This window comes from Pseudoliparis swirei, chromosome 10, assembly GCF_029220125.1.
Source record: "Pseudoliparis swirei isolate HS2019 ecotype Mariana Trench chromosome 10, NWPU_hadal_v1, whole genome shotgun sequence".
Taxonomy (NCBI): domain Eukaryota; kingdom Metazoa; phylum Chordata; class Actinopteri; order Perciformes; family Liparidae; genus Pseudoliparis; species Pseudoliparis swirei.
The window spans coordinates 15,600,618-15,628,246 of NC_079397.1; the positions used below are offsets into that span (position 1 = coordinate 15,600,618).

At 41.9% G+C, this 27,629-nt stretch overlaps 2 protein-coding genes across 2 annotated transcripts in view; one reads left to right on the forward strand and one right to left on the reverse strand.

The window, feature by feature from the left end:
* The window catches only part of LOC130200330 (protein bicaudal D homolog 1-like), a 61,618-nt gene extending 51,103 nt beyond the window's left edge, over nucleotides 1-10,515 (forward strand). Inside the window, exon 14 of the transcript XR_008832989.1 lies at nucleotides 9,195-10,515. The gene's annotated coding sequence lies outside the window, so the exon portion shown is untranslated. The remainder of the gene's footprint in view (nucleotides 1-9,194) is intronic.
* large1 (LARGE xylosyl- and glucuronyltransferase 1) overlaps nucleotides 1-27,629 on the reverse strand; it is an 82,713-nt gene that overhangs the window by 6,199 nt on the left and 48,885 nt on the right. The window contains exons 7-11 of the mRNA XM_056424539.1: nucleotides 16,176-16,280; nucleotides 13,072-13,184; nucleotides 8,092-8,217; nucleotides 5,821-5,976; nucleotides 3,474-3,637 (exon numbers count right to left, since the gene is read on the reverse strand). Coding sequence (XP_056280514.1) covers nucleotides 3,474-3,637; nucleotides 5,821-5,976; nucleotides 8,092-8,217; nucleotides 13,072-13,184; nucleotides 16,176-16,280 — 664 coding nt within the window. The remainder of the gene's footprint in view (nucleotides 1-3,473; nucleotides 3,638-5,820; nucleotides 5,977-8,091; nucleotides 8,218-13,071; nucleotides 13,185-16,175; nucleotides 16,281-27,629) is intronic.

A 27,629-nucleotide genomic window follows, 5' to 3' on the forward strand; every position in this document is an offset into this window, starting at 1 on the left:
GATTCGATTTTGGGATTGATCGGGTCAAAGGTCAAGGTCAAGGTCATGAAAAAGTCAAAATCTTCTTTTTACCATAGCGCGGTCAATTAGTATCCAATTGGCATGCAACTAATGCCAACATGTTCATAATTCAATGCCCAATCTTGTGATATGCGAAGGTATGCGCTCTACCGAGTGCCCGTTCTAGTTCAAACTGCAACCGTAATACGGGAGAACATATTTATACAGTAATTGATAATATAAGTGAATTGTATGGGGATGTCATTTCTAGGATACGGAGTTGCATTAAGGAGCTGCAGAACATGAAAAGAGCTTCTGAATACACGTTCTCTAAACCTCACATCACATGTCAACTCCTGTAAAGGAAAATATGTCAACATTTAAAAAAAAAACAAATTTCTATAAAAACATTTCCGAAAGTGCATTTATTCATGTAAGCATTGAACCGTGTGGCCGTTTCCAACTGTTTGTTTCTTTGGGACTTTAACAAGTCAGAGTCAACACACCATTACAAGTACACATTGCTGCCCACAGTGTCTGGTGCAGATGTGGAATAATGAGTCACTGGACCGTGGACTTGATATGCACACGTAGTCCTGCTACTTCATTCATTGTTGTGACACGAAGGAAAGCTTGAGACGCCCTGCTTTATCTTTAGATTGGGCTTCAGCTCAGTGTCACTCACTCGTAATAGAAAAGGGACGCAAATCCACAGACGTTGCCGTTTTCCACTTCCCTCAGTTAAATTCAGTATTAAAACTAGAACGGGCACTCGGTAGAGCGCATACCTTCGCATATCACAAGATTGGGCATTGAATTATGAACATTTTGGCATTAGTTGCATGCCAATTGGATAAAAATTGGCCGTGCTATAGTAAAAAGATTTTGACCTTCTCTTGACCTTGACCTTTGACCCGATCGATCCCAAAATCTAATCAAATGGTCCCCGGATAATAACCAACCATCCCACCAAATTTCATGCGATTCGGTTTAATACTTTTTGAGTTACGCGAGTAACACGCATACAAATTAATAAATACACGGCGATCAAAACATAACCTTCCGCATTTCCCCCCCCCCTCCAGTTCCTCTGCATGCATATCACTACAGTATAATTTGGTATTCCAGAGGACGGGGAGGTTGTGTTATTTGCTGAGCGTTGCCGTTCTGCATCTACAAAGACGATACTTCCCTCCACGGGGCCACCACGGGCTTTATTAAAACAAGATACAGTCAAAAGCTCACTGCTGACACGCATACTGACAATATTAAAACAGGGATACCGTTTCCTCTTTCCTGAGGGAGACCTAACAAACCACAGGGTTATTTAATGACTTATTCCCTCGGGTGCGTGAATGGGCTTCATGCATGGCAATGTGTGAGATTGTGTTACCGACTGAATCATTGCGTGTGGAAGGTTTACATTTTGTGGCACATTAGGATCTCTAATAGAAATCCATCAATGGAACATGTGCCATCGGTTCATTCACTGAAGCCCGTATTCTAATGGTTGTGAAGCCACCAGTTATTAGCCACCGCCATCAGACACATCCACGCCTTTCTAATTGCGATGAGATCGGAAGCGGACGCCATAGTGTTGCCTATTCTTATTCAATTATTGCCACCATTCTCATGTCCATCCTATTCCACCATGATCTACCCTTTTATTACTCATCAGCTCCGATGATGTGGGAGTTGAATGAACCCCGGGAGGTTAATGGGCTGTGATAATAAAACAGAATGAAATGTTGGTAACATCATCAGGAAAACAAAGTGAGCTTAGGCAAGATTTTCTAGAATTATAGCTAAATTGTAATACTGTCTTGTTAAAGAACAAGAACACTTGTTGATGGCAACAGCAGGAGTTTTCTCTTGTGTTGATGGAGGTTCATACTCTCACATCGATTACTGCTGAGGTTCCAAGCTTCGTAAACCATCAGCCTGGCTCCCGGTCCTGTTGGGGAAAATGCTCCACACCTTGTGGATAAGCTGTGGCCGCTCCGAGTCAGCAGGAACTCAAAGAGAGCCATTAAAGGGAGTCATTTTCAGACGTGCAATATCCCTGACATCATAACCAAAGACAGCATTAGAGGGGCTGCAGCGAAACCAATTATGTTGACCTTGCCAAAATAATCTGAGTGTCTTCTCTTTATTGGTGGAGAACACTGAAAAAGAAGCGACGTCCCTTATCTTAACCGTATTATTTTACAACAGGTTCGAGGTGGAGGTCATAGTCATTATTCCTCAGTAATTTATGTTGAAGAGAAGTAGCTTGAGAGCCACTTAGAGACTATACTTTAATTATAAAGGATATTCATTTATATTTTATCTTTTTTTTATTGGATTTATTTAAAGCACAAAGCTAACTCATTACTGCATAGTACCTTGATTACTCAAAATATAAAAGGTGGCTAAAAATATCAACCGTATTTCCAGTTCCTGCAACCAAAAGCTGATGCTTTAAAAAAGTGAGTCCACTTCCAGCTGTTTGCAATGACTGCGTCAGATGAGCCGCTGGTGATGAATCGAAGGGGCTTGCAGACAATAATGTTACGGGAGGGTTTGTTAGGTTGTAATAGTTTATTTTGATAACATGTGCAGAGGTCTTATGCTTTAAATTAATACATATAGAAAGATATTGTAATTGGAAATATTAGGGAGAATATCGATATTGTTATTAATGTATTATGAAGCATAGGGGTAATGTTTACTCTATGCAAATGTAAATGGCAAGAATTAATGTATGTTGCATCGTGAAGGGACTTACAATAATAGACGGGACTTTTATTGTGAAAATACTTGACCGGAAGCTTTCTCTTTCGACGGGACCCCGAGGGCTTCAGGCTGGACCTGAGGAGCCCGGGACCTTTGAAGACCACGATCGTGAGCCTTGAATGTTTGTTTACACTTCCTGCCATTAAATGTTGATAACTTAATTCACGCTTGTCCGGAAGCCTGTTTTCCTTCATTTGCGAAGTGCCTAGTTTCAGAATATCCTTATAGGTTGCTGTGTGAAGCGGTGTGTTTATTGGAAATGGTTGTGGAAGTAAGAGCTCTAGTATTAACCTATATTGTAACTAGAACGGGCACTCGGTAGAGCGCATACCTTCGCATATCACAAGATTGGGCATTGAATTATGAACATTTTGGCATTAGTTGCATGCCAATTGGATACAAATTGACCGTGCTATGGTAAAAAGAAGATTTTGACCTTTTCATGACCTTGACCTTGACCTTTGACCCGATCGATCCCAAAATCTATTCAAATGGTCCCCGGATAATAACCAATCATCCCACCAAATTCCATGCAATTCGGTTTAATATTTTTTTACTTATGCGAGTAACACGCATACAAATAAATAAATAAATAAATACACGGCGATCAAAACATAACCTTCCGCATTTTCAATGCGAAGGTAATAAACTGCCTTTTTATCAGACGGATCTTGGTTCCCGTGAGTGAAGAGCAGTACCTGTCCATGGAGAGCTGGGCGACGAGCGTGACATCAGTGTTGTCAGCGCTGGGCTCGTTCTCGTAGTGAAGGAAGTAGAGGTGCGTTCGGTGGACGGTGAATCGTTCTCTGCGAAACTCGTAGCAAGGATCGTCTTCGTCCAGCTCGGACAGCGTCTTCTGGAGCTGCAGGCGGAGAGGAGAGACATTTCATGGACGAGAAGAGTAAAGTTTCTCATCATTTAAAGCTTGCAGAGTTTAAAGCAAAAGCTGAAAAGTGGAGAAAGATAAGCTGACTTCATGTGTGAGCTGGAACAAACGTGTTCCATGGGGAAGATCTAAGTGTCATTGCCAATAGACACGGCCTTATATGGATATTTATATGAAGGAATGTTCCACACAATGAGACGTCTTTGGAGTTGTGTATCTGTCCTTGCTACACCTTAGAAAGACGCAAGAGGGAAGTTTAAATGCAAACCTTAAGGCCTGAAGTTGAGAACCTTCCCTCCCGACAGTGAGTCATGACTCACATTGCCACCAGAGGTCTTTGCCAGTATAAAAGACTTGAATATGTGTGCAGCGGTATGGATTATGTTTTGAGGGCTTTGCTGTGTCCCAGTCTGCCACTTCTAGTCTTACATAAACTAGATGGCACCCAGCTGTTACAATTGAATCCAATGAGATTCAGCTTTCTAATTAATTCTCCCCGATTAGCTTTTGCCAAATATACAAACACTGGTCCAGGATTTGCCGAGCACAAACATGTAGTCTTATGTACCGTGTTCTGCAAACATAATAATAACAAAATAAAAGTTTTAATTATTTTTTTGGGTATTATAAAATAGCTATAACTTTGTACTTATGTTTAGGCCTTCAGAGAAGGCTTAGAAGGCCCTGACGCTTTATTTTTTTGTTTTTTTACTTCTCTTTTTACAAAGAATCAGACAAATTTAAATATGTGTATGTGAGATTCTGTACACTAATAAAATATAAAAAATAAAATAAAAAGAAGGCCATGACGGTCCTCCCCTGATGTAACTTGTTAAACATCAGTAGAATCACTGAAGCTCAGCGACGCTTCAGGGACCAGCAGACAGAGAAGTGTCTGAAGGGCTGTCAACAGTGTTATTCGTGGCGCTGCAGTGAGGGACTGGCTGCGGTGGCCCTGTGGCCCTGCAGGAGGCTGGTCTGCACTATGCAGCCAATCCCTCGGTGGCTTCATTAGTCTAATCATCACTTTAATGGGATTTAAATTGGTGCTCAAACTCTGAAAAATTTAGTGAACAAACTATTTTCTGAGTTAAGGAAACATTAGAATTGAGTGTTGGCAAAAAAAGAAAGAAAAGAAGGCTTTTGCATACCATGATGGGAAATTATAATGTGATTAAGTGACCACAGTGCTGACACTTCAATAATTCTCAGGTCCCATAGTGGCTGATGCTGTAAAAACCCAACCGTTGGTGGCCTTCTGCAGGTTGGAAGCTGACGAGGTGTGAAGCATCAACAGGATGAATGACTGCACTGGGCAGTGTGTCAAGGCCTCGTTCTGCTTTAAATGAACCCCAGGACAAGCGATAAGAAAAATGCAGGTGTTTGCATGTAATGATGCACGTTGCATAACTGACTAAAATGTTAAAAATTAAACAATAAACAAAGATATGACAATATTTTATAGACGCAGCGGAGCATTAGCTTCTTGGACCACGCAGAGAAACGGACAAAAACACTTCTCACCCTGATATTTGCAGAACAGCAAAGTGCAAATGACCTTCTCAAGATCAGCTCCACTGTGACCAAACCTCAAACTCTTTACTCGGTAACAGTCACGGTTTGGTGTGAGTTTGGTATAAAGTGCATTAAGTTTATTATCAGTTTATTTCCATTTAACTTGAAAAAACTGTAGTGCACGTGTCAAAAAAGACGAAGAAGAAGGGCCGAATCGCCCTGTTATGGAATAAAATAGCATTTTGTCCAATGGCAAATTTGGTAAATTATATATATATAGATATGATATTAATGTTATGAACCCAAACACGAGGACGTTAGACGTTCTGATGTTTGTGGGATGTCCACAACAAATATAAAGCAGAAATAGTGGTTATTTCCTGCATGGTGGATGGCGTAAATGATAACCGTTTCCACGGAGTAAAGCCACAGAGATAAGCCCCGCCCCCTCTCAGGCTCGAATGAAGCGAATGACGCGATCGAACCACAACTCGTGGGGCGAATAAACTCACGTGAATATCCGCAGCGCTTTTGGTGTGAGCGCAGCAGAACCGTGACACTCCTGCCAGCCGTGCTCCGCTAAATGCTCCGCTAGTTTACCGCCACTCTTTACGTCTTCAGCACAGAGGAGAGGGTCCACCTACGTTTTCGCTGTTGTGGTCGGCCTCGCTCGGGCAGCCGAACAGCTCTCGCCGCAGCAGGTTGCCGTCATACTCCAGGAAGGTTAGATAGAGGTTCCGGAAAAACTCGACGTGCTTGTTCTTCACTCGGAGCTTCTTGGGAGAATTCCAGTGGATCACCTGAGCAGGAGAACCACAGAGAAGAGAACCGGGTCACTGGTGTTATGGTCTTGGTCAGATTTCTGGTCAGAAAACCAGATAAATATCTGTGTATATGGTTTAAGACATCAAAGCACAACATCCTAATGAGTTACCACAGTTAAGATTAGACTTAAGACTTTCCTCTTTAACCCTCCTGTTACCTTTAGGGTCAATTTGACCCCATTCAATGTTTAATGTCGGTGTTCTTTTGGGTCAATTTGACCCCAGGCTGTTTTTCACTGTGTCAAACATATAAGAAATATCAACTTTTTTATATATTTAAAGGGCTATTTAGGTAGTCAACAAACAAACATAAAGTACCTCACACTTAAACTTGGGAAACAATATTAATTCTAATAATTTTTTGGAGGTTTTAATTGCTGGGGTCAAATTTAAAATATGTTAGTAAATGTTAAGGTAACAGGAGGGTTAATAGTGCTTATATTTAGGGCTTATAGTTATATATTAAGCTTATAGCTTATATTAGGGTTATAGTTAGCCGCTAGATATGTTGCTATAGGCTGATAGGCTGCTGGGGGATGTTTTAGGATACACTGAGCACCTCTCTCCTCTTCTCTCTCTCCTTAAAGATGAATTTACATCTCTCCATCGCACATTAATAATTCAGCTTCCTCCCCGGAGTCCATTGGACCTGGCTGTGTCTGATGCCTCCTGCCTGGTCTGTCTTTATTTCTTTCAAAAAAATATTTTTCATGCTTCAAGTGCAATGGGATATTCCGCTATTCAAGTCAAATGTTCAGCTCACAGCTCAGTCTTCCATTCCTTCCAGAGCATATACTCCAGTTATCACTGTCGCACACATTTCACGCTCCAGCGACTCACATTTGAAACGTTTCAGCTTGTATCGTATTAGTAAATAATATTGTTGATCTGTCGACGACGGAGCCAATAGTGTGTGACAGGCGGCCACACGAGGAGATCAGACTTCAGCTGAAGGTGGGAGGAGGCACACTCCCCTCCATGCTAGTTGATTCTGCCCCTCCCCCAGCTCCAAGGTGCGTCTCCTTCCTCTCCTCACTTCCCCCACCTTATTGTTCTGTCATGGTGGAAAAAGGGATATTCTGTGCATTTCTTTTTGTTGTTCTCTCCCTAAACAAACTAAAGGAAAAAAACCTGCATAACTGCCTTTCTAATCAGTGTTTACCAACTATATTAAGTCAACTGCATTATCTTGTGTTTGGGATGATTTGTATGCATAAAACATCATTGTGTCAACAACAACAACAAGTTATTACAGAATAGGCTGTAGTTTTTCTCTCCCGGTGTGTCATGTCCGCTCTCCCATAAAAAACAGGCATTATTGAACATTATTTTTGTTGGAGTGTAGTATATTTTCATATACCCTGTAATATCAGTTTATACGAAACATGCAAAGTCAGAGCTTAGAGGTTTAAGAATCTATATGACATGCCTCGACTTTGGAAGACCACGTCTCTGGGAGTAGAGAAGAACGTATGTAACAGGCCTGGGCGCGTCGGCCAGGAGATAATTTATGGAACATGACGTGTTTACCTGTCTTTAAATGGGTCAAGAAACACTTGAGTCAGGGTTTCTACTTAGGGGTTTCACGTGTCTTTAGGTTCAACTTGGTTAATCAGTCTCAGGATTAGGTAATTATGCCTGCATGTGATTGGTCCTCCTATTTTGTTGTGTATAAAATGTATGTTAAAATGCATGTTTAGTAGACTCCTCTTTATTCGGCCTCCTGAGAATCTCCAGACGGTCTGGACGTCTGTTCCTGACCTGTACATTTTAAGAATAAACTAAATACTCTTGAAGTGCGGTGTCTCTCGAATGATCCTTTCTTCGTCATCAATTCCTTCATCATCCTCCGGCTGGCGAGCAGACACGACCGGAGCTTTGGAAGTCATAAGGCCAGACTACATGTGTGACCAATACCTAATGAATGAGCAATACAATAATATCTTTATAGTTGTACATTAACTGAATCCATAGCTCTGACTCCAAAAATAGAACCGAACGTGTCGCTTTGAGCGTGACGGTGGCTTGAGACTCTTGTTGTTGTTGTTGTTTGTGTGAAGCGCGAGTCCAGTGGGGACAGCCGGGTCTCACCTTGAGGTCCGACACGTCTTTGTAGCACTTCTCAGAGCGGGTGTGGTCGGACAGCTGGACGTTCCAGAAGCAGGGCAGCTGGTGGACCAGGAACGGGTTCTGCTTGATCACGGCGTTAAAGATGTCCTGTGGATGGACACACACACACACACACACACACACTTTACCTTATGTTTCATTACCTGCAGGCCTGTCTGTTTATTCAATGACCACGTAACATTATTTCTTATTGCGTGGATGTTCTCTAATTATAATACAGCATGTCTAATGTGTCTTTCATATTTATTCTCAGTGTTTTCCTGTGTTATGATGGTATTATACTCTTTTTTTTGTTTGGGAGACATGGGAGTTGTTTGGTTCATCCCAAATCTCTTGATAATCTACTTTTCCCTCACTTGCATCTTCCCCATGCTGGGTGACTTGGAGTTTGTATTGAGCTACACACACACTGTCCAAATATGAATAACAGTGCACATGGATTTATTGACATTCTATTATTAAATTCATGATGTAATTATCTTATGTAGCATACCTAACATTATACTAATAAAGTGTTTCAAGAACAGACTCTCCTGCTCCTGCCCGACTAGTTCAATTAGTTATACAGATTAAAGCCCCTCCCCCCCCTCTCTACATCTTTCTGTCTCATGGATCGTGGAGGTCTGGATCGTGGTCCATGCCGATTACTCATTATTTATACATTTCTGTCATATTCATTGAATGTGTTGTAACTCTAATGTGTCCATCTGGTCACATGACATCTATTGCTTCCGTCCATCCGGGAGAGGGATCCTCCTCTGTTGCTCTCCTGCAGGGTTCTTCTCTTTTTTCCCTGCGAAAGTTTTTTTTCTATTTCTTGAGAGTTTTTCCTGAACCGATGTGAGGTCAAAGGTCAGGGATGTCGTCAGTGTACAGATTGCAAAGCCCACCGAGGCAAATTCGAGATCTGTGATATTGGTCTATATAAAATAAACTGAATTGAATTAGAGCCCAACAGCTGCAGAGGGCTCGAGGGCTCTGAGCCACAGACGCATCCTGATGCTCTGGTCGCAATTTATTGACAATATATATATTTGATTTTCAAAAGTTTCTTTCTTCTCTAGGCTCTGGACTAAAAAAGGCTCCGACAGAAGAAGTGGGCTGCAGCCTCTGGATGAAGGGAACGATATAAGGGGGAACAGTCTTTCTAATGAACGACCCACATATCTAACTAGATGGTAACTTTTCCATTGCTAACCGACGTGTCCCTCTCGAGTTGTGCCCCGCCTTGATCCTGCCACGGCGACTCTGATTGGCTGCGTCGGAACAACTTGATTCTTCATAGAAGCCGTCTGATGGATGGTTTATTCCGGACTCTCGTCTTGTTCGGGCTTCAGTTCTGGCTGGATCCTTCAAGTTGCTTTGAGGAAACGCACTTTGGTTACGTCTGACTAACTGAACTGTTCACGAGACAAAAGCCTCAGTGACAGCTTCCGGCTTCCAGCAGACTCTTCAGCCGTGAAGAGGGCTGACGTCCGTTGGAGGAGTTCACACGGCAGAGGGCAGATGGAATACTCAAACAGATTCTAAAGCCCTGTTCTCTTTCCACACTGCATACCTAGTGGGACTTTACTGAATGAAGGTTTAATTAGAATCTCAGAAACGCACCTCTTATCTAGATGAGTTCCGAATAGCTTGGAGATAACGGGAAAGACCCGTTTCCAAGGTCTGCAGGTCTAAGATAACACCGATGTATGACCTTCAGGATACATCGACACTCTGGTGGGCTGAACAAGTGTGGAACAAAACCTCTGTGAGATGTAACGCGTGTTATTCATACACTCTGTCATATTCATTGAATGTGTTTTAACTCTATTGTGTCCTTCTGGTCACATGACATCTATTGTTCTGTCCATCCTGGAGAGGGATCCTCCTCTGTTCTCTCCTGAAGGTTTCTTCACTTTTTCCCCCCCATGAAGGGTTGTTTGGGAGTTTTTCCTGATCCGATGTGAGGTCAAAGGTCAGGGATGTCTATGTGTTCAGATTGTAAAGCACTCTGAGACAAATTTGTAATTTGTGAAAATGGGCTGTACAAATAAACTGAATTGTTTAGATTAGGGCTGCAACTAACGATTATTTTGATAATCGATTAATCTGTTGATTATTTTATCGATTAATCGATTAATCGGATAAAAAAACAAAAACACTGTAATTTTCAACCCTTTATTCAAAACAGGGTCCGTACGGTCATGGAAAACCTGGAAAAGTTATGGCATTTTTAAATGGCTATTAGCAGGCCTAGAAAAGTAATTGAAAAAAATAAAATCCCAAAATATTTGGAAAAGTAATGCAAATTTGTTTTATTCAAATGTTAATTTACACGGTATATATACGGTATGCTTTGGAATTCTCATTGTTATTTTAAATACTACATCTTCTCACTTGTTCATGTCTACACAGAGTTTTCATTAAATGTTTAATCATGGAAATTTGGTTTAAAGTCATGGAAAGGTCCTGGAGATCCACTGGTCAGCATGTGGATGAACCTGTTCACTGGTCATGTGGATGAACCCGTCACAAACAGACTGACAGCGGTTTACTCTCCTGAGTTGGCTATTTATGGATTAAACGCCTAATTCGGTGAGGGGGCGTGGCTTATCTTCGTTGCCTTTCTCCGTGGAAAAATATTTTCAGCCATCCGCCACAGAATAAATAACCACGTTTTCTACGTTATACTCTTGTGGAAATGCCACACACGTCGTGACATGTAGCGCCCTGGTGTCTGGGGTCATAACTTCACCCGGAGGCGCACTTAGCTCCGTGAATGTCTCAGACTACGTGAATGACTTCCGCATCCAGCGCCACGTGAGCAGCAGCAGCCAATTAGATTCATCAACAGCGGAGCAGCTTAGCGCTGATTGGCTCTCACAACGCAGCGTTCCGTCTCTCACTCCGCTCTGGTTTCTCCTGCGCCGCTCTGCGCTCAAATCTACTTTGTTTATACTCCGTGACTTATTGAGCGCCGTAATAATCGCGCGACACAACGAATCGATAATGAAATTCGTTGCCAACTATTTTAATAATCGATTTTTATCGATTCGTTGTTGCAGCCCTAGTTCAGATGAACATCGAGGGGAACAATAGTGGAGAATTTGATGGAGCTTTTTTTCCACATCTTTTTTTTCCGAGAGCACGGTCTTTCAACTCGAGGGCATGACTCGTTGATTCCGTTTAAGATTTGTTTTAAATGCTCTCGGATCTCTGCTCAAGCAGGATGGCTGAGTGCACGCATAATGTCGCTCCAGCCCTTCTCCTCGCACTCCGGCTGCTTCTGTGTGCTCGTGAAACTTCTGCTTGCCACGGATTGTTTTTGTGCAATCAACCTGTCAAAAATTCCCCGACCGACATAATGCCAGGTGTCGTGTGGACCAATGAAATGATCCCTGTGATTGTTGTGGGTGCGTTCGCTTTACTAGTTCCCTGGTTCCTCTACTTCCACCACTTAAAGCTCTGTTAGAGTGCTTTCTTTATACCGCTTCTGGAATAAAAGGACAGTTATATACAATCCAGTCTGCGGCGGTACTTTTTATTTTGTTTACTGTAATAGCTGCAGCGGCCTCCTGTCAGTCGGCTAGAGGGGAACGCACAGTGGTGCCGATCAGTGGAGCGAGGTTCCAGTCGGTGACGGCGGGAACAGGCTGGTCGGCTTAATGTGGTGAATGGAGTGAATACTGGTACTCTGCTATGTCAAGATCTGCAAATGCCTTACATTTACTACTAATTATACGAATTTAATCAATACTTTTTGATAATGTAGAATTAGTGTTCATAGCCATTTTAATTTCTGTGTGAGCTACTGCACCTATATAGTTGTGTTGCTCTGATATTATCAATATATACATATACTGTATATATGCATATATATATGTATATATATAAATATATATAAATAAATATATGCATATATACATATATATATATATCTACATATAAATATACATATATATTTATATATATACATATACAGGACTGTCTCAGAAAATTAGAATATTGTGATGAAGTTCTTTATTTTCTGTAATGCAATTAAAAGAACAAAAATGTCATGCATTCTGGATTCATTACAAATCAACTGAAATATTGCAAGCCTTTTATTCTGATTTATTGCTGATTATGGCTTACAGCTTAAGAAAACTCAAATATCCTATCTCTAAATATTAGAATATCATGAAAAAGTATACTAGTAGGGTATTAAACAAATCACTTGAATTGTCTAATTAACTCGAAACACCTGCAAGGGTTTCCTGAGCCTTGACAAACACTCAGCTGTTATAAATCTTTTTTTTTACTTGGTCTGAGGAAATATTAAAATGTTATGAGATAGGATTTTAGAGTTTTCTTAAGCTGTAAGCCATAATCAGCAATATTAAAAGAATAAAAGGCTTGCAATATTTCAGTTGATTTGTAATGAATCCAGAATGCATGACATTTTTGTTTTTTTAATTGCATTACAGAAAATAAAGAACTTTATCACAATATTCTAATTTTCTGAGACAGTCCTGTATATAATAAATATTCACACATATATACATAAATATATGAATATATATATATAAATATATAAATATATATGAAAGACACCCAGCAGTCAATCAGAATGGAGTATTCACCTAGACCACGGAAGACAAGATGTTCAATGTCATGGCTCTACATTTAGCTGATGTGGATGCCGGGCACAATTATCCAAGCAAACAAACAGACGGGATCAAACAGACGGGATCAAACTGTCGGGTGAACAACTTTTCACGGGTTCTCTCCATAATGTTGTCCGACTCTTGAATAACAATCTGACCTCTCAGTGGCAACCACACGCCCTTATAGTCGATGAGGTGTCGGCCCGAGCGATTACATTGCAGCCTTTTTAGCGTCTGCTGTCTGCAGCGTTCTTCATTAATACTGGCAGCATGTCTTAGCATGCCGGAGGTGCGTGTGTGTGTGTGTTACCTGGTCTGCCAAGGAGGTGGACAGCATGCTCATTAGTTCTCTCTCTGCAGTCAGCCGCCACATCTGCTCCCATCTCAGCTTCCGCAGACGATCCAGGAGAAGCAAAATGACCCCTAGAAAGCACACACACACACACACACACACACGCACACACCCACCCACCCACACACACACACACGCACACACGCGTAAAGACAGAGATGTGGTAGTTTAAGAGACAGAGAGATTAGTATCTCGCTGCCTGGTAATGGTGATAAAGTCCCATGGCGAGGCTCTGAATCACACCCTTGATGATCAAAGCAGACGTTCGAGCTTCAAGGCCGACCGACGCTGACACATTCTCACAAACTTTCTCATTCTTAACTTTCTCCCACAACAAAAACAAGAACTTCTTCTCTCCTCACTTTCCCCGTCTAATAAAAGAATTCCAGGCGGCTACAAAGAACACCAAGCAGCCGGTTTTCAGAGGGAGAGACACGGCGAATATATTCTTTTTGCCAATTGGAACAAACGCGCCGTCTTCCGCACCCCGCTGTGCTCCATCTGTTGCCACGGCCACAAAGCCGACGGGCCGCGGAAAACTGGAGGTTTTTCTGTGTGAATGCGACACAGGCTTTTCTGTTTCTGAGATCTGCCGTCGAGTCGCGTCGACGAGACGCTTTAAGAGCCGAACACGGAACCGTCACGAATCACGAGTGTTCAGGTGAGTTTTGGTCTCCAGTCAAGAGAACGAACAGCACAGGGAGAGCGATACGTCTCCTGAAGGAAATGACCCGGAGGAGGCGTATAGAGGCGGGGGGGAATAATAACAATATGTAATGGAACCCAATCAATTTCAAAATCATGAAAATGATGATGAGCCCGGTATTCAGGATTTTATTAAGGAAGAAACTGCCTCGCGTTCGGGCCTGGAAATGAATTGATCATAGAAAAGAGAATTAAAAGTACTTGGACAGCAAGACAATATTTATCCTATGACTGATGGTCATTATAAATGCTACCAATCAAATTCATCTTTAACCCTCCTGTTACCTTTGGGGTCCATTTGACCACATTTAATGTTTGACGTCTCTAAAAAAATGATTGACATCATTTTTTTTGCTTCATATTTCATGACTTCCTAATTTATTGGGGACAACTGTGAAAACATAACATTCACATGATATGTTTTCACTGTCCTGAACACAACTTGTTCGCATCGGTGTTCTTTGGGGTCAATTTGACCCCAGGCTGTTTTTCACTGTGTAAAACATATAAGAAATATCAACTTGTTTATTTATTTAAAAGGCTATTTAGGTAGTCAACAAACAAACATAACCTGACACTTAAACTTGGGAAACAATATTAATTCTAATCATTTTCTGGAGGTTTTAACTGCTGGGGTCAAAACGGGTAAAAGATGTTAGTACATTTGAAGGTAACAGGAGGGTTGAACTATGTGTAATCTATCTATATGGCCGTTATCAAGCATGTCAAGTTTGGGCCAGATATGCCCGAGTGCAGTGGAGTTACATCAGAGTGTTGTTGAATCCGGTCTGAAGGTTGACCCCATTTGATCTGCTGCGTACAGAAGGAAGAGTTTTTTTTAATGCATAGCCAATTCAAATTGTTCATGTGGCGTCAGGCCAAAGAATACACCTTAGCTGTGGTATATATCCATAACACGATGGGGAGGAAATGATAACGTCTTCTCGGGTGCAGATAAGAGCTTCTAGAGAAGAAAGTGATCTCCCACATCCCTTCACACAAGGAGAACTAGGGGCTCGATTCCTCGACTCCAAAGAAAGAAAGTTGGCCATCTTGTGAGAGAGGATGCAGCAACTTCACAGCCACATCCCGTATTCACACCGCGCCTTAAGCTCGATCCTTTCACGCGAGAATTATTCATCTTCAGGGGGTTCTTCCCTCCGTCCGACCACAATGAGGCAGAAGAAGTGTCTCGGTATGTTGTGACCGGAGCCATTGAAGGGCGCACTGAGCGAGCGCTTTGTCCTCATCGACGGCCCTCCGATGGGGGGGATGGCAGCGGTGAAAGCGGGCGTCAAATTGTGGATGCCTGGTGGAGACTTCGGAAGAATTCAGCCAACGGCTTTCTCTCGATCTGGTAGATTTATTCTCTGATCGCAAGCAAAGCAGAACCCCGGGAGTCTCTCCGACAACACACGGGTTGAGAGGAAAAGAACTCTCTTCCCCAAGCAGAGTTCGGCCTTTAATACACAGATTTCGTCATCTTGACCTCGTATTGGCGCCGAACCGTCAAGGAGGAGAAGAATTCCATCTCCTCCGTCCTTCTCACAGGACTGGGCCGTCCATCGGTCTCAGTCCCCCTCCCTCGTGGAACAATACCGAAAACACAGTGTTTTGTTATGAGGCGCGTATCTACTCTTAAGAAGCAGACATCAGAGAATCTCTCCTCAGACACATGTTTCAGCCGCTCCGTGTTGTTATTCTGAACTCGAGTAACCTGACGAACGCATAAGAACATTCAATGTTGAAGATTTGTATGAACAGCGGCATCCTGGGCTTCTCTGAGCCCCTTACATCGTTCCCTATCTCCGAGATGCCACCGAGCGCTCCTTGATAGATTCAGTTTTATTCGTCTGAGACGGCAGACAAAGTGTTGCCTGATCTGCTGTTTTTACGCAAACATTCATCTTTATCGATAAAGAGTTCCTTGGGGGACCTTTTTTTTGGGGAGGAAATCAACGTCCCACTCTGCGCCCCCTTTTTTTGTCTGACTTGGTGTTCATTGCGGCCCCGTCGATACCTTCCTGCCAACCGCATGGCACTCAGTTAGTGGACTGGTCCATGTCTAGCATCGACTACACCGGCCGGACATTGTGCCTGTGCTTTACTGGTTTTAATGACTGCACCCAGTCGATTGCCTGGTCTGGATTTTGCTCGTGTGTTTCCTTTATCAGAGGCATCTCTTTCCCTCTTGTCAGACTTTACACTAGTTTTGCCATTTGCATTATCATTTAAAGTCAATTACGTATGAAACGCACAATTTAATTTGCGTGCACGCTTTAATATAATTATGCTCTTAAGTATGCAACTGGTAAATCGGTTTAAATGCTAACGCTGTAACTTTCTCCTGTACTCACCGGTGTTGAAGCCTCTGCCCAGAGCCGGCCAGGGTCGATGGTTTTTCCACAGGTTCCCCAGGTACCAGTCGCTCTGATTCTCCACCAGACCAAGAACCTGCTGACCTGAGAACAGCATCACAACATCATTGCTTTTTCATATCCTCGACACCTACTTCATTTCCCTGAAGCTTTCATTAGTTTATTATCCACATTCTTGTTTTCGTTATTTAGTCGACATGCATCATGTCCTGTAGTTTGGGGCTGAATTAATATGGTGGTTTTCCCGAAAATCAACATTAACATTTTCTGTCAATGTTGCATATTTTTTATATGTGGCGTTTATCTCTGGGGTTATGTTGTCATGAAACATTTCATTGAATTCTTTTGGTGTACTAACATCAACCTGGCTTGTCTGCTCTAAAATGAGCTGCAGACTTGTTGCCTGAAATAAAATGGAAGCAATCTTAAAGGTTCCCGTGGCAGCTCTATCTGTAAACCATGGCCGCATTGATGGAAGGTGCAAATTAATGGCTGATACATTTGTTTCCTAGCAAAGATCTTGTCCCCAGCTCTGTTCATTGAGCCATAGAGCTGGAGGCATACCATTTCCCCCATTCAGACAGGTGGAGAAAAGGGCAAATTGGTTATCCATTTCAGATGATGTGAAATACCAGAGCTTCTGGCGCTCTGAGCTAATGTGTGACTGCTACAGTGAGAAGAACAGGTGTCGTGCACTAAACGGAGGCTCCCTCACTGACTGAGAGGGCGGGTGTAGGCTACCATGTGGTATTTATAACTGGGAGACGTAGGTAGGCTACACGTCACCCCCCCCACACACCCTAACTCTACTACTACTATTTAGATGTGTTGTATATCTTAAAGTGTTTATTTATTTATTTAAAAGTGTATTCATATTCACTGTACGTGTTGTATATCTTAAAAGTGTTTATTTATTTAAAAGTGTATTCACATTCACTGTATGTGTTGTATATCTTAAAGTGTTTATTTATTTAAAAGTGTATTCATATTCACTGTATGTGTTGTATATCTTGAAGTGTTTATTTATTTAAGTGTATTCATATTCACTGTATGTGTTGTATATCTTGAAGTGTTTATTTAAAAGTGTATTCATATTCACTGTATGTGTTGTATATCTTAGTGTTTATTTATTTATTTAAAAGTGTATTCATATTCACTGTATGTGTTGTATATCTTGAAGTGTTTATTTATTTATTTAAAAGTGTATTCATATTCACTGTATGTGTTGTATATCTTGAAGTGTTTATTTATTTAAAAGTGTATTCATATTCACTGTATGTGTTGTATATCTTGAAGTGTTTATTTATTTAAAAGTGTATTCATATTCACTGTATGTGTTGTATATCTTGAAGTGTTTATTTATTTTTAAGTGTATTCACATGTTTTTAAGTTGTACCCCAGGGCTCTTATTTTCCATTTAGATGTGATATTTTTATATTTTTTAAATGTATTTAATCTAATTTCTTGGGTGTGCATTGGGAAGCTTCTGTATTTTGTTTTGGCTTTTAATCCCCCTTTAATTAGTTTTTCCCATTATGACCCCTTCCCTGGCCTTCTCCTCTCCAACTGCCCAGTTGGGCCTAGCTCTGCTGTCCTGTGGTTTTAATCATCTTAGTTCCTTCCTTTTTTAAATATATATATATATATATATATATATATAAATATATATTTATTTGAATCTATTTTAAGACGTTTTTACTACTTGCTAAATACAACCATCCAATCTTGGTCCTCTTCAGACCCGAACCCTTTACATAAGTATTCGGTCTGCGTGGAGCGTCAGCATATACACCCACTGTGTTTACTGCCAGTGGCAATAATCCAGGAATTCACAGAACATATTTATAACTTTTGCTTGGGAGAAAGAAAATGAAGGTGAGACTATAACGTACCAACAAGATCAGGAAAAACAATTCATACATGTACCACAAATTCTCAAATAAAAGCCAATATTCACTCACACATAGCATTTTTATAAAGGGTGGAGGTATGGCCAGCCCATACTCATAAAACATGTTGCACATACATAAAAAAACAACTAAATCAAGATAACACACATTTCCATGGTGTTAATTCCATCAGTAAAACTGAATTTTGTCCTTCTCGCCACTGGTCTACCTCTCTTTTAAAGGAACTGATATTTCTGAGAGTAAGACTCATGTATTGGCTCCAGATATATCATGTCAGCAAATGTCACCCGATAAATAATAACAAATTGCAGTACAGATATGTCAAAGAAAAGAAGATATACAACCAGAATTTTTCCCACCAGAAGGTGTTACATTTCACACTGAAGTGTTTTATGTTATGTTATTTGTTTATAAAAGAAAACTAATATCAGCAGATACATCAGTTTAAAAAAATTAATATATTATTATTATTGGGCTATACAATTTTCAAAATAAATTCTAATCAAAATGAATTCTAATCACTAACTTGATGTGTGTTAAGTGACAGTCATGGAAACTCAACACTTATACTGCCCCCTGGGCCTGATATTTAATGTTGAGCCTTCCATAAAAGGGACTAATGTATCTTTTTAAAGCCTTAAAGAAGATTAATGAAGTCAATAAATGAACTTACAATGCAAAAATAATTTGGAATAAATGTCTCAGATAGAAGCCAAATAAAGGCCTTGTTGTTAAATAAAGTTTGCTCATTGAGAACGTATGAAAATCACATTTCAGGATAGCAGCTTTGAAAATTTCTGATCAGCTAAATCTAGCTAATAAAGATAATACATTTTTGGGATTTCTCTTATCTTGAGATAAGGAGTCATCTGTCTTTTTTCCAGCTTCCCTACAGTTTGGACTGTGCACAGACAGTACTAGAAGATGCCTAATGGCAGACACTTCGGGGTGAACTGGTTCAACAGAGCCAGCAGAAACATAATCCCTTCATAAAGTAGGATTTGATGAGTCAACCACAAAGGAGAGAACTTTAACTGCCACCTCACAAATGGAGTACCGCACCAATGTTCACTTCAAGGTTGAATTCAATGCTTTACAGTGCAATGCATTCAAAGTGTTTGAGTCATAAAGAGGACAGGGGAGGAGAGATCGAGGAGATGAGCGGAGACGAGAGGGGAAGGGGATGAAAACGTCGGCTTCAAGACAGAGATAAAGGTCGAGGAGATGGGCATTAAGGAGGAGATAGAAGCCCGGAGTGTAGAGGTGCAGCTTTAATGAAGGCTGTAAGGAGGATTAATGAGAGCTTATTGGGGCAGGCAGCAGAGAGCAGGCTGCAAAACAAAGAACAAATACCTGCCATCAAGGTGGTGACTGAGTGGGACAATTAAGAGCTCAGAAAATGAACCGTGACCTTTTCACAGGGACAAACTTCACAGGTGATTCTCAGAGAAATGCCTGGAAGATGAATTCTGTTTGTGACTGTGGGCAGAACATTTCTACTCCATTCTATGGTTAAAAACCTTGGGTTGAAATTAAGCAGTAAACTTGAGCCATTTATTATAGTGAATGATAACTCAATCATGTTGGAATTCCAACAAATATGTATTCAACATCAGCAAAATCACAGGCATTTTTTTATCAACTTTTCTACTTCATACTATCCAGGCTGAATTATGAAAAATAGTCGTTAAAGATCAAGTCTATAATATTTCGGGGGATCTCACAGTGGCATATACAGTGGGTACGGAAAGTATTCAGACCCCTTTAAAATGTTCACTCTTTGTTTCATTGCAGCCATTTGCTAAAATCAAGACCAGAGGATCTGAATACTTATGACCATGTGATATTTTAGGTTTTCTTTTTTAATACATTTGCGCAAATTTCTACTTTTTAGATTTTTTCTGTCAAGATGGGGTGCCGAGTGTACATTAATGGGAAATAAAATGAACTTTTTTGATTTTAGCAAATGTCTGCAATGAGACAAAGAGTGAAACATTTAAAGGGGTCTGAATACTTTCCGTACCCACTGTAATCCCCTAAAATGAAGAATCTTGTTTGCACATCCTTTGTAAGAACCGTATATATTTACATGGGGAGCAGGTCCTCATCACAAAGTCCTCCATGTTTCTACAGTACAGAATGAACAAACCAAACGCCGGTTGAAGGCCCACACGCTTGTGAAACTCTCTTGCCAATTTTAGGGGGGTGTCAGTTCTGGTGTGTATGTTATCCCCCCCTTCAAAGTAACATACAGGGTTCTTACACATGTTGACCAGTGGATTTCCATGACTTTAAACCAAATTTCTATGACCAAACTGAAATCTCGGTATAAACATGAAACATTTAGAAAATGTTATGTATTGAGAGCGTACGCCGGCTAATATTTTGAGCGTCTTTCTTTAAAAAACATTAATTATGTCAAACTCGGCGTAAATGAACATGTGATTACAACAAACATGGCTTTTCCAAAACTTTTATGATTTAAGTTTTTTCCATGACTTTTCCAGGCCTGGAAATGACCATTTCAAAATCCCATGACTTTTCCAGGTTTTCCATGACCGTACGAACCCTGAACACATGATCCACGACAACAAGGAGCTAAACACAGTTTCTTGCCTGTAGCGTTTATCCGTCATGCCCCTAGGAAGGACCAATCATGCCCCTGCCCACATGCAGGGGCATGATTGGCTAACGAGGGACTTCTGTTCGTAAATGTGCTATTCAAATGAAGTATCGCCAGTTCTTTGAATCTGTACCAACTCGTTAACGACTAACTGCTGTTTTATGGCTACTTGAAGGGAACAGAACAAGCTGAAAGCTTGACTACATTAGTAACTCTACTTTGTGCCTTCACGTCTCATCGGGTCCATTGGACCTGGCTGGGTCTGGAGATGGTCCTGGGTCCTTGCCCCTGCTTCCTGCATCCAGTCTCTGGCGTGGACCTCCTTTCCAATGGTCCGGCCTCCTTCTCTGTGCCTCCTGCCTCAAAGGCCGACCTCATTGGTCTGGCCTCATGCCTCATGCCGTGGCCCTGCTGATGTGCCCCGCCCCTTCCTCATCTCTTTTTCTTTCAGTTTCATGGATTGTGGAGATCTGGATCCTGGTCCATGCCTACTACTAGTTATTCGCACGTTCTGTCATATTCATTGAATGTGTTGGAACTCTGTTCATTCTGGTCACATGACATCTATTGCTTCTGTCCACCCTGGAGAGGGATCCTCCTCTGTTGCTCTCCTGGAGGTTTCTTCACTTGTTTCCCTGTGAAAGGGATCTTTCTATTTTGGGGGATTATTTTCCCGACTAAATTCTCACATCCACAGTGTGAGAACTGAGGAGAAACAGACCGTCAACACCGCCAACATATTATTCTCAAAAACACTTGGTTTCCAAGTCAGAGCTGTGACGGGCAAGAAAAAGGAAGCAAAATCAATACAGCTTGACTGTGTCAATGGAAAGAAGGAAAAGAATGAACAGCTCTGGTTTAGAATATCTCCAAGGAAGTATCCCATTAAAACAAGGTGATTCTTTGCACCGTTCAAACACTCGATATTCAAACCTCGCTGTCAGACACAGCCACTGCATCAGCGTTCAGAATCTCCCAAACAGATTCATTCACATTACACTGTTCAGTTGCTATTGATCTTGTAATTTACCCTGAAGGATGAAAGCCAATACCTGCTATTCAGCAATTACAGTCTGGTGAGAATGCATTACCGAGTTGGACAGAAGACGATGTAATGTACGCGTGTCCCACTGAGCAAAGTCCTCACACAGCAAACCTCAAGACATCCAACATCTATTCTCCAGCATGTGGCTGGCTGAGAGGGGGTGAGCAGTTCTTAAATTAGCTGTGGAGAGGTACAAGAAGATCAGTGGGAGTGATTCCTGCTGAGTCAGTGGTGCTGATACCAGGAAAGATGAATGCCAAGGTGAGCAGGCCCAACACTCTCCTCACTCCACCATGTCGTCCTCCCACTGCAGCGCTTACGGAGCTCTGATCAACATCATGAGACGCTTCCAACTATTGAACAAGTGAGCCATCGTGGTCCTGACTAGGGCCACACGTGGAATTGAGATGATATGATGTTATTGCTTTGCTCCCCTGGCGCTTCACTGCAGCCCACTGCTCCTTAATAACTAAGGATGGGTCAAATGCAGAGAAGAATTTAATGAATAAATAAATAAAAGCCTGGACCTCGCACCCTATCAGACTGGCCGATCTTAGACTTTAAATACTGATGGGGATACAAGTGGCCCCTCTCAATTGTCACTGATTCATCCCTGGTTCAAATTCTATTTGAGAACTTTGTTGCTTTCCTCATCTCTCACCATCATTTCCTGTCTTCTTGCTTAATAAAGAGTTGAAAATGCCAAAAAGATACTCATAAACTAAAAGTGAACGATCAAAGCAGCAGATGAAGAGAACTCACAGCTTAACTAGCAGGGGTCTAGTCCCAAAACACCTGCATCCTACATTTCCCATCATAGAATCAATAGCATCCTTTTAAACACAGACATCTTTTCATTACTTCTTCATCAAGGTTATTTCATCAGACTTGACACAAGCTTCTCCAGATTCATTCATATTTTCTAATCACATTTCATAAGATTTAAAACACGTCCACAGCAGTACATTGTTTTGCTCCCATGCTGCTACTCCTGTTCGTTTCTTCGAACTCAAGGACATTCTCTGAAGACAGTGGAATCGTACCGCAAACAACCTAACCATCTCTCTCATGTACATTAGAGGGATCGTTCCCCTTTGATATTTTTGAAATAAGCAACCTTTTATCCTAACCTGTACCTGCATGATCTCACATTCAACCCAGTATAAACTAGAACGGGCACTCGGTAGAGCGCATACCTTCGCATATCACAAGATTGGGCATTGAATTATGAACATTTTGGCATTAGTTGCATGCCAATTGGATATAAATTGACCGTTCTATGGTAAAAAGAAGATTTTGACCTTTTCATGACCTTGACCTTTGACCCGATCGATCCCAAAATCTAATCAAATGGTCCCCGGATAATAACCAATCATCCCACCGAATTGTATGCGATTCAAGAAGATGTTGACCTTTACATGAACTTGACCTTTGACCCAATCGATCCCAAAATCTAATCAAATGGTCCCCGGATAATAACCAATCATCCTACCAAATTTAATGCGATTCGGTTTAATACTTTTGGTGTTATGCGAGGAACACGCATACAAATAAATAAATAAATACACGGCGATCAAAACATAACCTTCCACATTTTCAATGCGAAGGTAACTACTGTACCTTTCTGTTAGCCTGCTCTCGTCTATCCATCCGTCTTCAGTGCCAAGACTCATTAGGAGCAGCAAAAGCATGCCATTCTGCTCTTTAACACCAATAAATCCACTTTAAGTGCTTCATGTTAGCGCGTTGCTTCGGGCGATGCTGTGGCGTCGACGCGGAGGCTGAAAATAGGTCACACTCAGCAAATTCATGAAGACAACAGGTGTGGTCGCACATCTGGACCAGGATGTATGAACCATTGATGAACAGAATGTGATGAATGCAAGGAATGGAAAATATGCTGCGTTTAATGTCTTTGTCGTGACAGGTCTGTGGAGAACAGAGTTTTAGTGGGCAACCTATTGTATGGAGGTGTATTTATGTGAAACAGAGAAAAATAACCTTATTTAAACACAAGCGCCAATGCATTGAGTGTGTAGAGAGACGTATTCAGAGCCTCTGTATGAATAATAAATCCTATTCAAGTCTTGCTTGGGTTAAACACTTCCTTCCTCCTTCAGTTATCAAGCTCCTCTTTTATGGAACCAGCTTCCACCTTCAGTCCGGAGTCACCTCATGTAGAGTAGACTGAAGACTTTCCTCTTTATAGTCTTATAGTTAGGGCTGAATCAGGTTCACCTGGTCTATTAATAGCAGCATCTTGACAATTTTGCTGCGTTGTTTATGTACACCACACAGATGTATATGAGATGAATGGAAGAACTAAATAATGAATGAATGAAACCTCACTGTGAAGGTCAACGAGAGTCAAATTATTTTAAATTACAAAAGGTCTGGTAGAGTAATGGTTTAAAGTATATAAAGGTATGATATAAGTATTTACAGTAGTAATATTAAAGCTCGGGTTGGTAATCTTGAGAAACTAGAAGAGTACACTAGAACCTAAAACTAACCAACTCTTTTCCAATGAAAGTATGAAGCAGCACCATCTCCGAAAGCTGAGGAAAATCTCCAAATCCTCAACACTGACAGGCCTCCCTCCAAAGTCACTCCCCAAAATGATGATTGTAAACAACCAACATGGCTGCTGTTAGCAGCTGGAAGACTGGTGAGGAACTATGAGTTACAGCAGGCAGGAAGGCGGGGTGGGAGACAGGAAGTCCTGAATGAAATAACTGGACGGGCTTATTACAGTCCTGCAACCCCACAGATACTGGATAATGTTTTAGCCCAATTATTAGATTCATTGATTACTGTCAGGATGTAATGAGAATTTCATAAAAAATATCAAACATGTAGATGAATAAGATGATCAACCCTGACTTAAATAGCTAAGAGTAATTACCTTCGCATTGAAAATGCGGAAGGTTATGTTTTGATCGCCGTGTATTTATTTATTTATTTGTATGTGTGTTACTCGCATAACACAAAAAGTATTAAACCGAATCGCATTAAATTCGTTGGGATGATTGGTTATTATCCGGGGACCATTTGATTAGATTTTGGGATCAATCGGGTCAAAGGTCAATGTCAAGGTCATGAAAAGGTCAAAATCTTCTTTTTACGTAAATTTTTATCCAATTGGCATGCAACTAATGCCAACATGTTCATAATTCAATGCCCAATCTTGTGATATGCGAAGGTATGCGCTCTACCGAGTGCCCATTCTAGTTATTATTATAGTACGATAGGACGTACACTTCATGTTTTCAATGAGGATGGTGAATCCATTTTAAATATACGATAATTGAGTCACGTCTATATGTGGGTGAAGCATTGGAATGTGCCAGAGGAATCTAAAATGGGGTAAAAATGTATGGTGGTGTGTGTGTGTGTGTGTGGATGTCCCTGGACCCCTCTAGCCGGCTCCTTTACCCACTGGCTGTTTGGGCTCCATATCCTTGTGGGATTCTCTGTTCATGGAGTAGACAATCCCGCAAGGCTATTTAGTGCACATCACTCAAGGCTTCGTGGCACTGGTGGAAATAATGGGATTCGGAGCGCTGTGGTGCCATTGTTGTCCGAAAGGCCCATTACTCATTACACGGCTGTAGTGTTTTCTTTAGGGAGTGGCCTGGTAGAGGAGCAGGGAAGATGGGTGGTGCGTGATGGATGGTGGGCCGCTCTGGACCACGAGGCCAGGTTCCGGACCTGGCCCTCTCAAACACACTTGCGTCGAGAGCAGTGTTTACCGTGCACAGCATTATTTTTTTGGTGGTGCGAGCAAATCCATCTGCCCAGTTTTTACTCTTTTGAAAGTCAAAGTCACATGCAACTGATTGAGGGAGATTGGTTTTGCTCTGTGCATCCTCTTCTCTTATTCCGTCAGCAGGCAAGCAACGTGAAACCACACATCACCGTCTCCTCCAGGGGATGAAGTGTGCTCAATTGGCAGTGAGGAAGCTCAGGTGTCGGCTAACCTCCGTTTGGGACTCTGGCAGGGATTGGCCCTCGTTCAAAACTAGAGCCGATGCATCCTTAAGTATTCTTCAAACAAGAATGGCTTGCTGTATTGTCTACATTGTCGTAGAGACTGAGTGAGATGCAGCGAGGAGGAGGCTGTGACAGGAGGCCTTTGGCGCACCTTCCAGTGTGGCCATTGGGAACACTGCCTTTGGACGTGGTCACATGACCTAGTTAGTTTGAATCATACTAAAGGTGCGTTCACACCAAAAGCGAAGCGATTTTTCGCGTCGCCCAAAACGCGTGAGTTCACTCGCTCGACCGTTCGCCGTGTTCTCGCCATAAGCGTCGAGACGCTCCGCGAGGGGCGGGGCTTATCTCCGTGTCTCGTCTCCGTAAAGACCGTGATCATCTCCTTCATCCACCACGGAAAAACTAACCACTAGTTCTGCTTTATACTTGTTGAGGACGTCCCACACACTGACGCCCTCGTGTTTGGGTTCATGACATTAATATAATATATATATTTATACATGACATCACCCGTAGGCTCACACAGCCCGGTCACTTTCACCGATGAAGTCACTGTTACGTCTGAAAGACTTCCGCTTCCAGCTACGAGAGCGGAACACGAGAGCTGATTGGCCCGAGTTGCGAGATGACCGCCTCAAAGTTGCAATATTTCAACTCGTGGCGAAAATTGCGCCGCTGGAAACGCGTCGCCCACATCGCGTCGCCCGGGAAAATATTGCGTCTATCGCAGCCACGCACGTCTGTACGTTGACTTTTCATGGGATTCGGTCGCACGAAAATATAGTTTCACTTTTGGTGTGAACGCACATTTAGGCCCTTAAAGTGCCGTCCTGCATTCATCACTATCCGCTAGCTGTCCGCTCTGTGTGTGCGCTGTGTTCCTAACACTGGACTGTACTGGCTTAGGCGTTCTTCAAAAGTACCCCGGTCTAATCGAAGTTCATCTCGAAAGCTGGGAGAGTTCACATCTCCATCTGGTGCTTCTGCAACAACCAGTTTTGCATTTTATGATTGAAGGAACACAACCAACAAAAAACTACCAACAACCAACAAAAAGCTAGGCCCCTGTCTACACACCAATGGGTGTTGTAAAACACACTTCACTCCGACTCGGAACAAGTTGTATAAAACGTGTCTTGCTTTGCCAAAAACAGCATTCAATTTGCCGAGTGGTGGAGAGGTCGGCCGTGTGCGTGTTCTCGTACTTCTGTAAGATGTTAGCTGTGAACCAAATATGTCGTCCAAAACCCGAAAAGTGACCCGTGGGTTCTGAGAGCCACTCGACTGTGTTATCGCTTGAGGCCCCGACTGGAGTGAGAGTCAGCAGGCAGTCAGCGGCGGTATATAAAAATCTATAGAAGGCGCTTTGAGAGGGGGTGATTCACCGCAACCACGAGAAGACCTTGAGCGTGCAGCCATAACTGGACACTCAAAAAGTGATGCAGCAGAGTGAGAGATTAGTGGACCGACACACACTCGCTTACTCACTGGAACACAAACGGATCGCATGATTCTCCTGGGAGACAACAAAACGATCTCAGTCCAGAGGGCCTTTGGGAGAAGGTGAACAGAGGGTTTCGCAGCTTGAGTGCAGACATATTTGCAATAACTGCTTAATGCTTCTGAATTAGCCCAAAACGACTGCCCAAATATTTCAAAATTAAAAAGTCCTGAAAACTAAATAATACAAAATAATAAAATAATTGCTTTTAAAAACAACCCCTATGAGCACCATGTGATCTCACGTCAATACCAGCAGGAACAGTATCCATGTGGACATTCTTCATCCGTCACTATGGTCAGGACCTGGCTCACACACTAGAACTAGTGCATGTCTGCAGAGAAACGCCTTGTGAAGA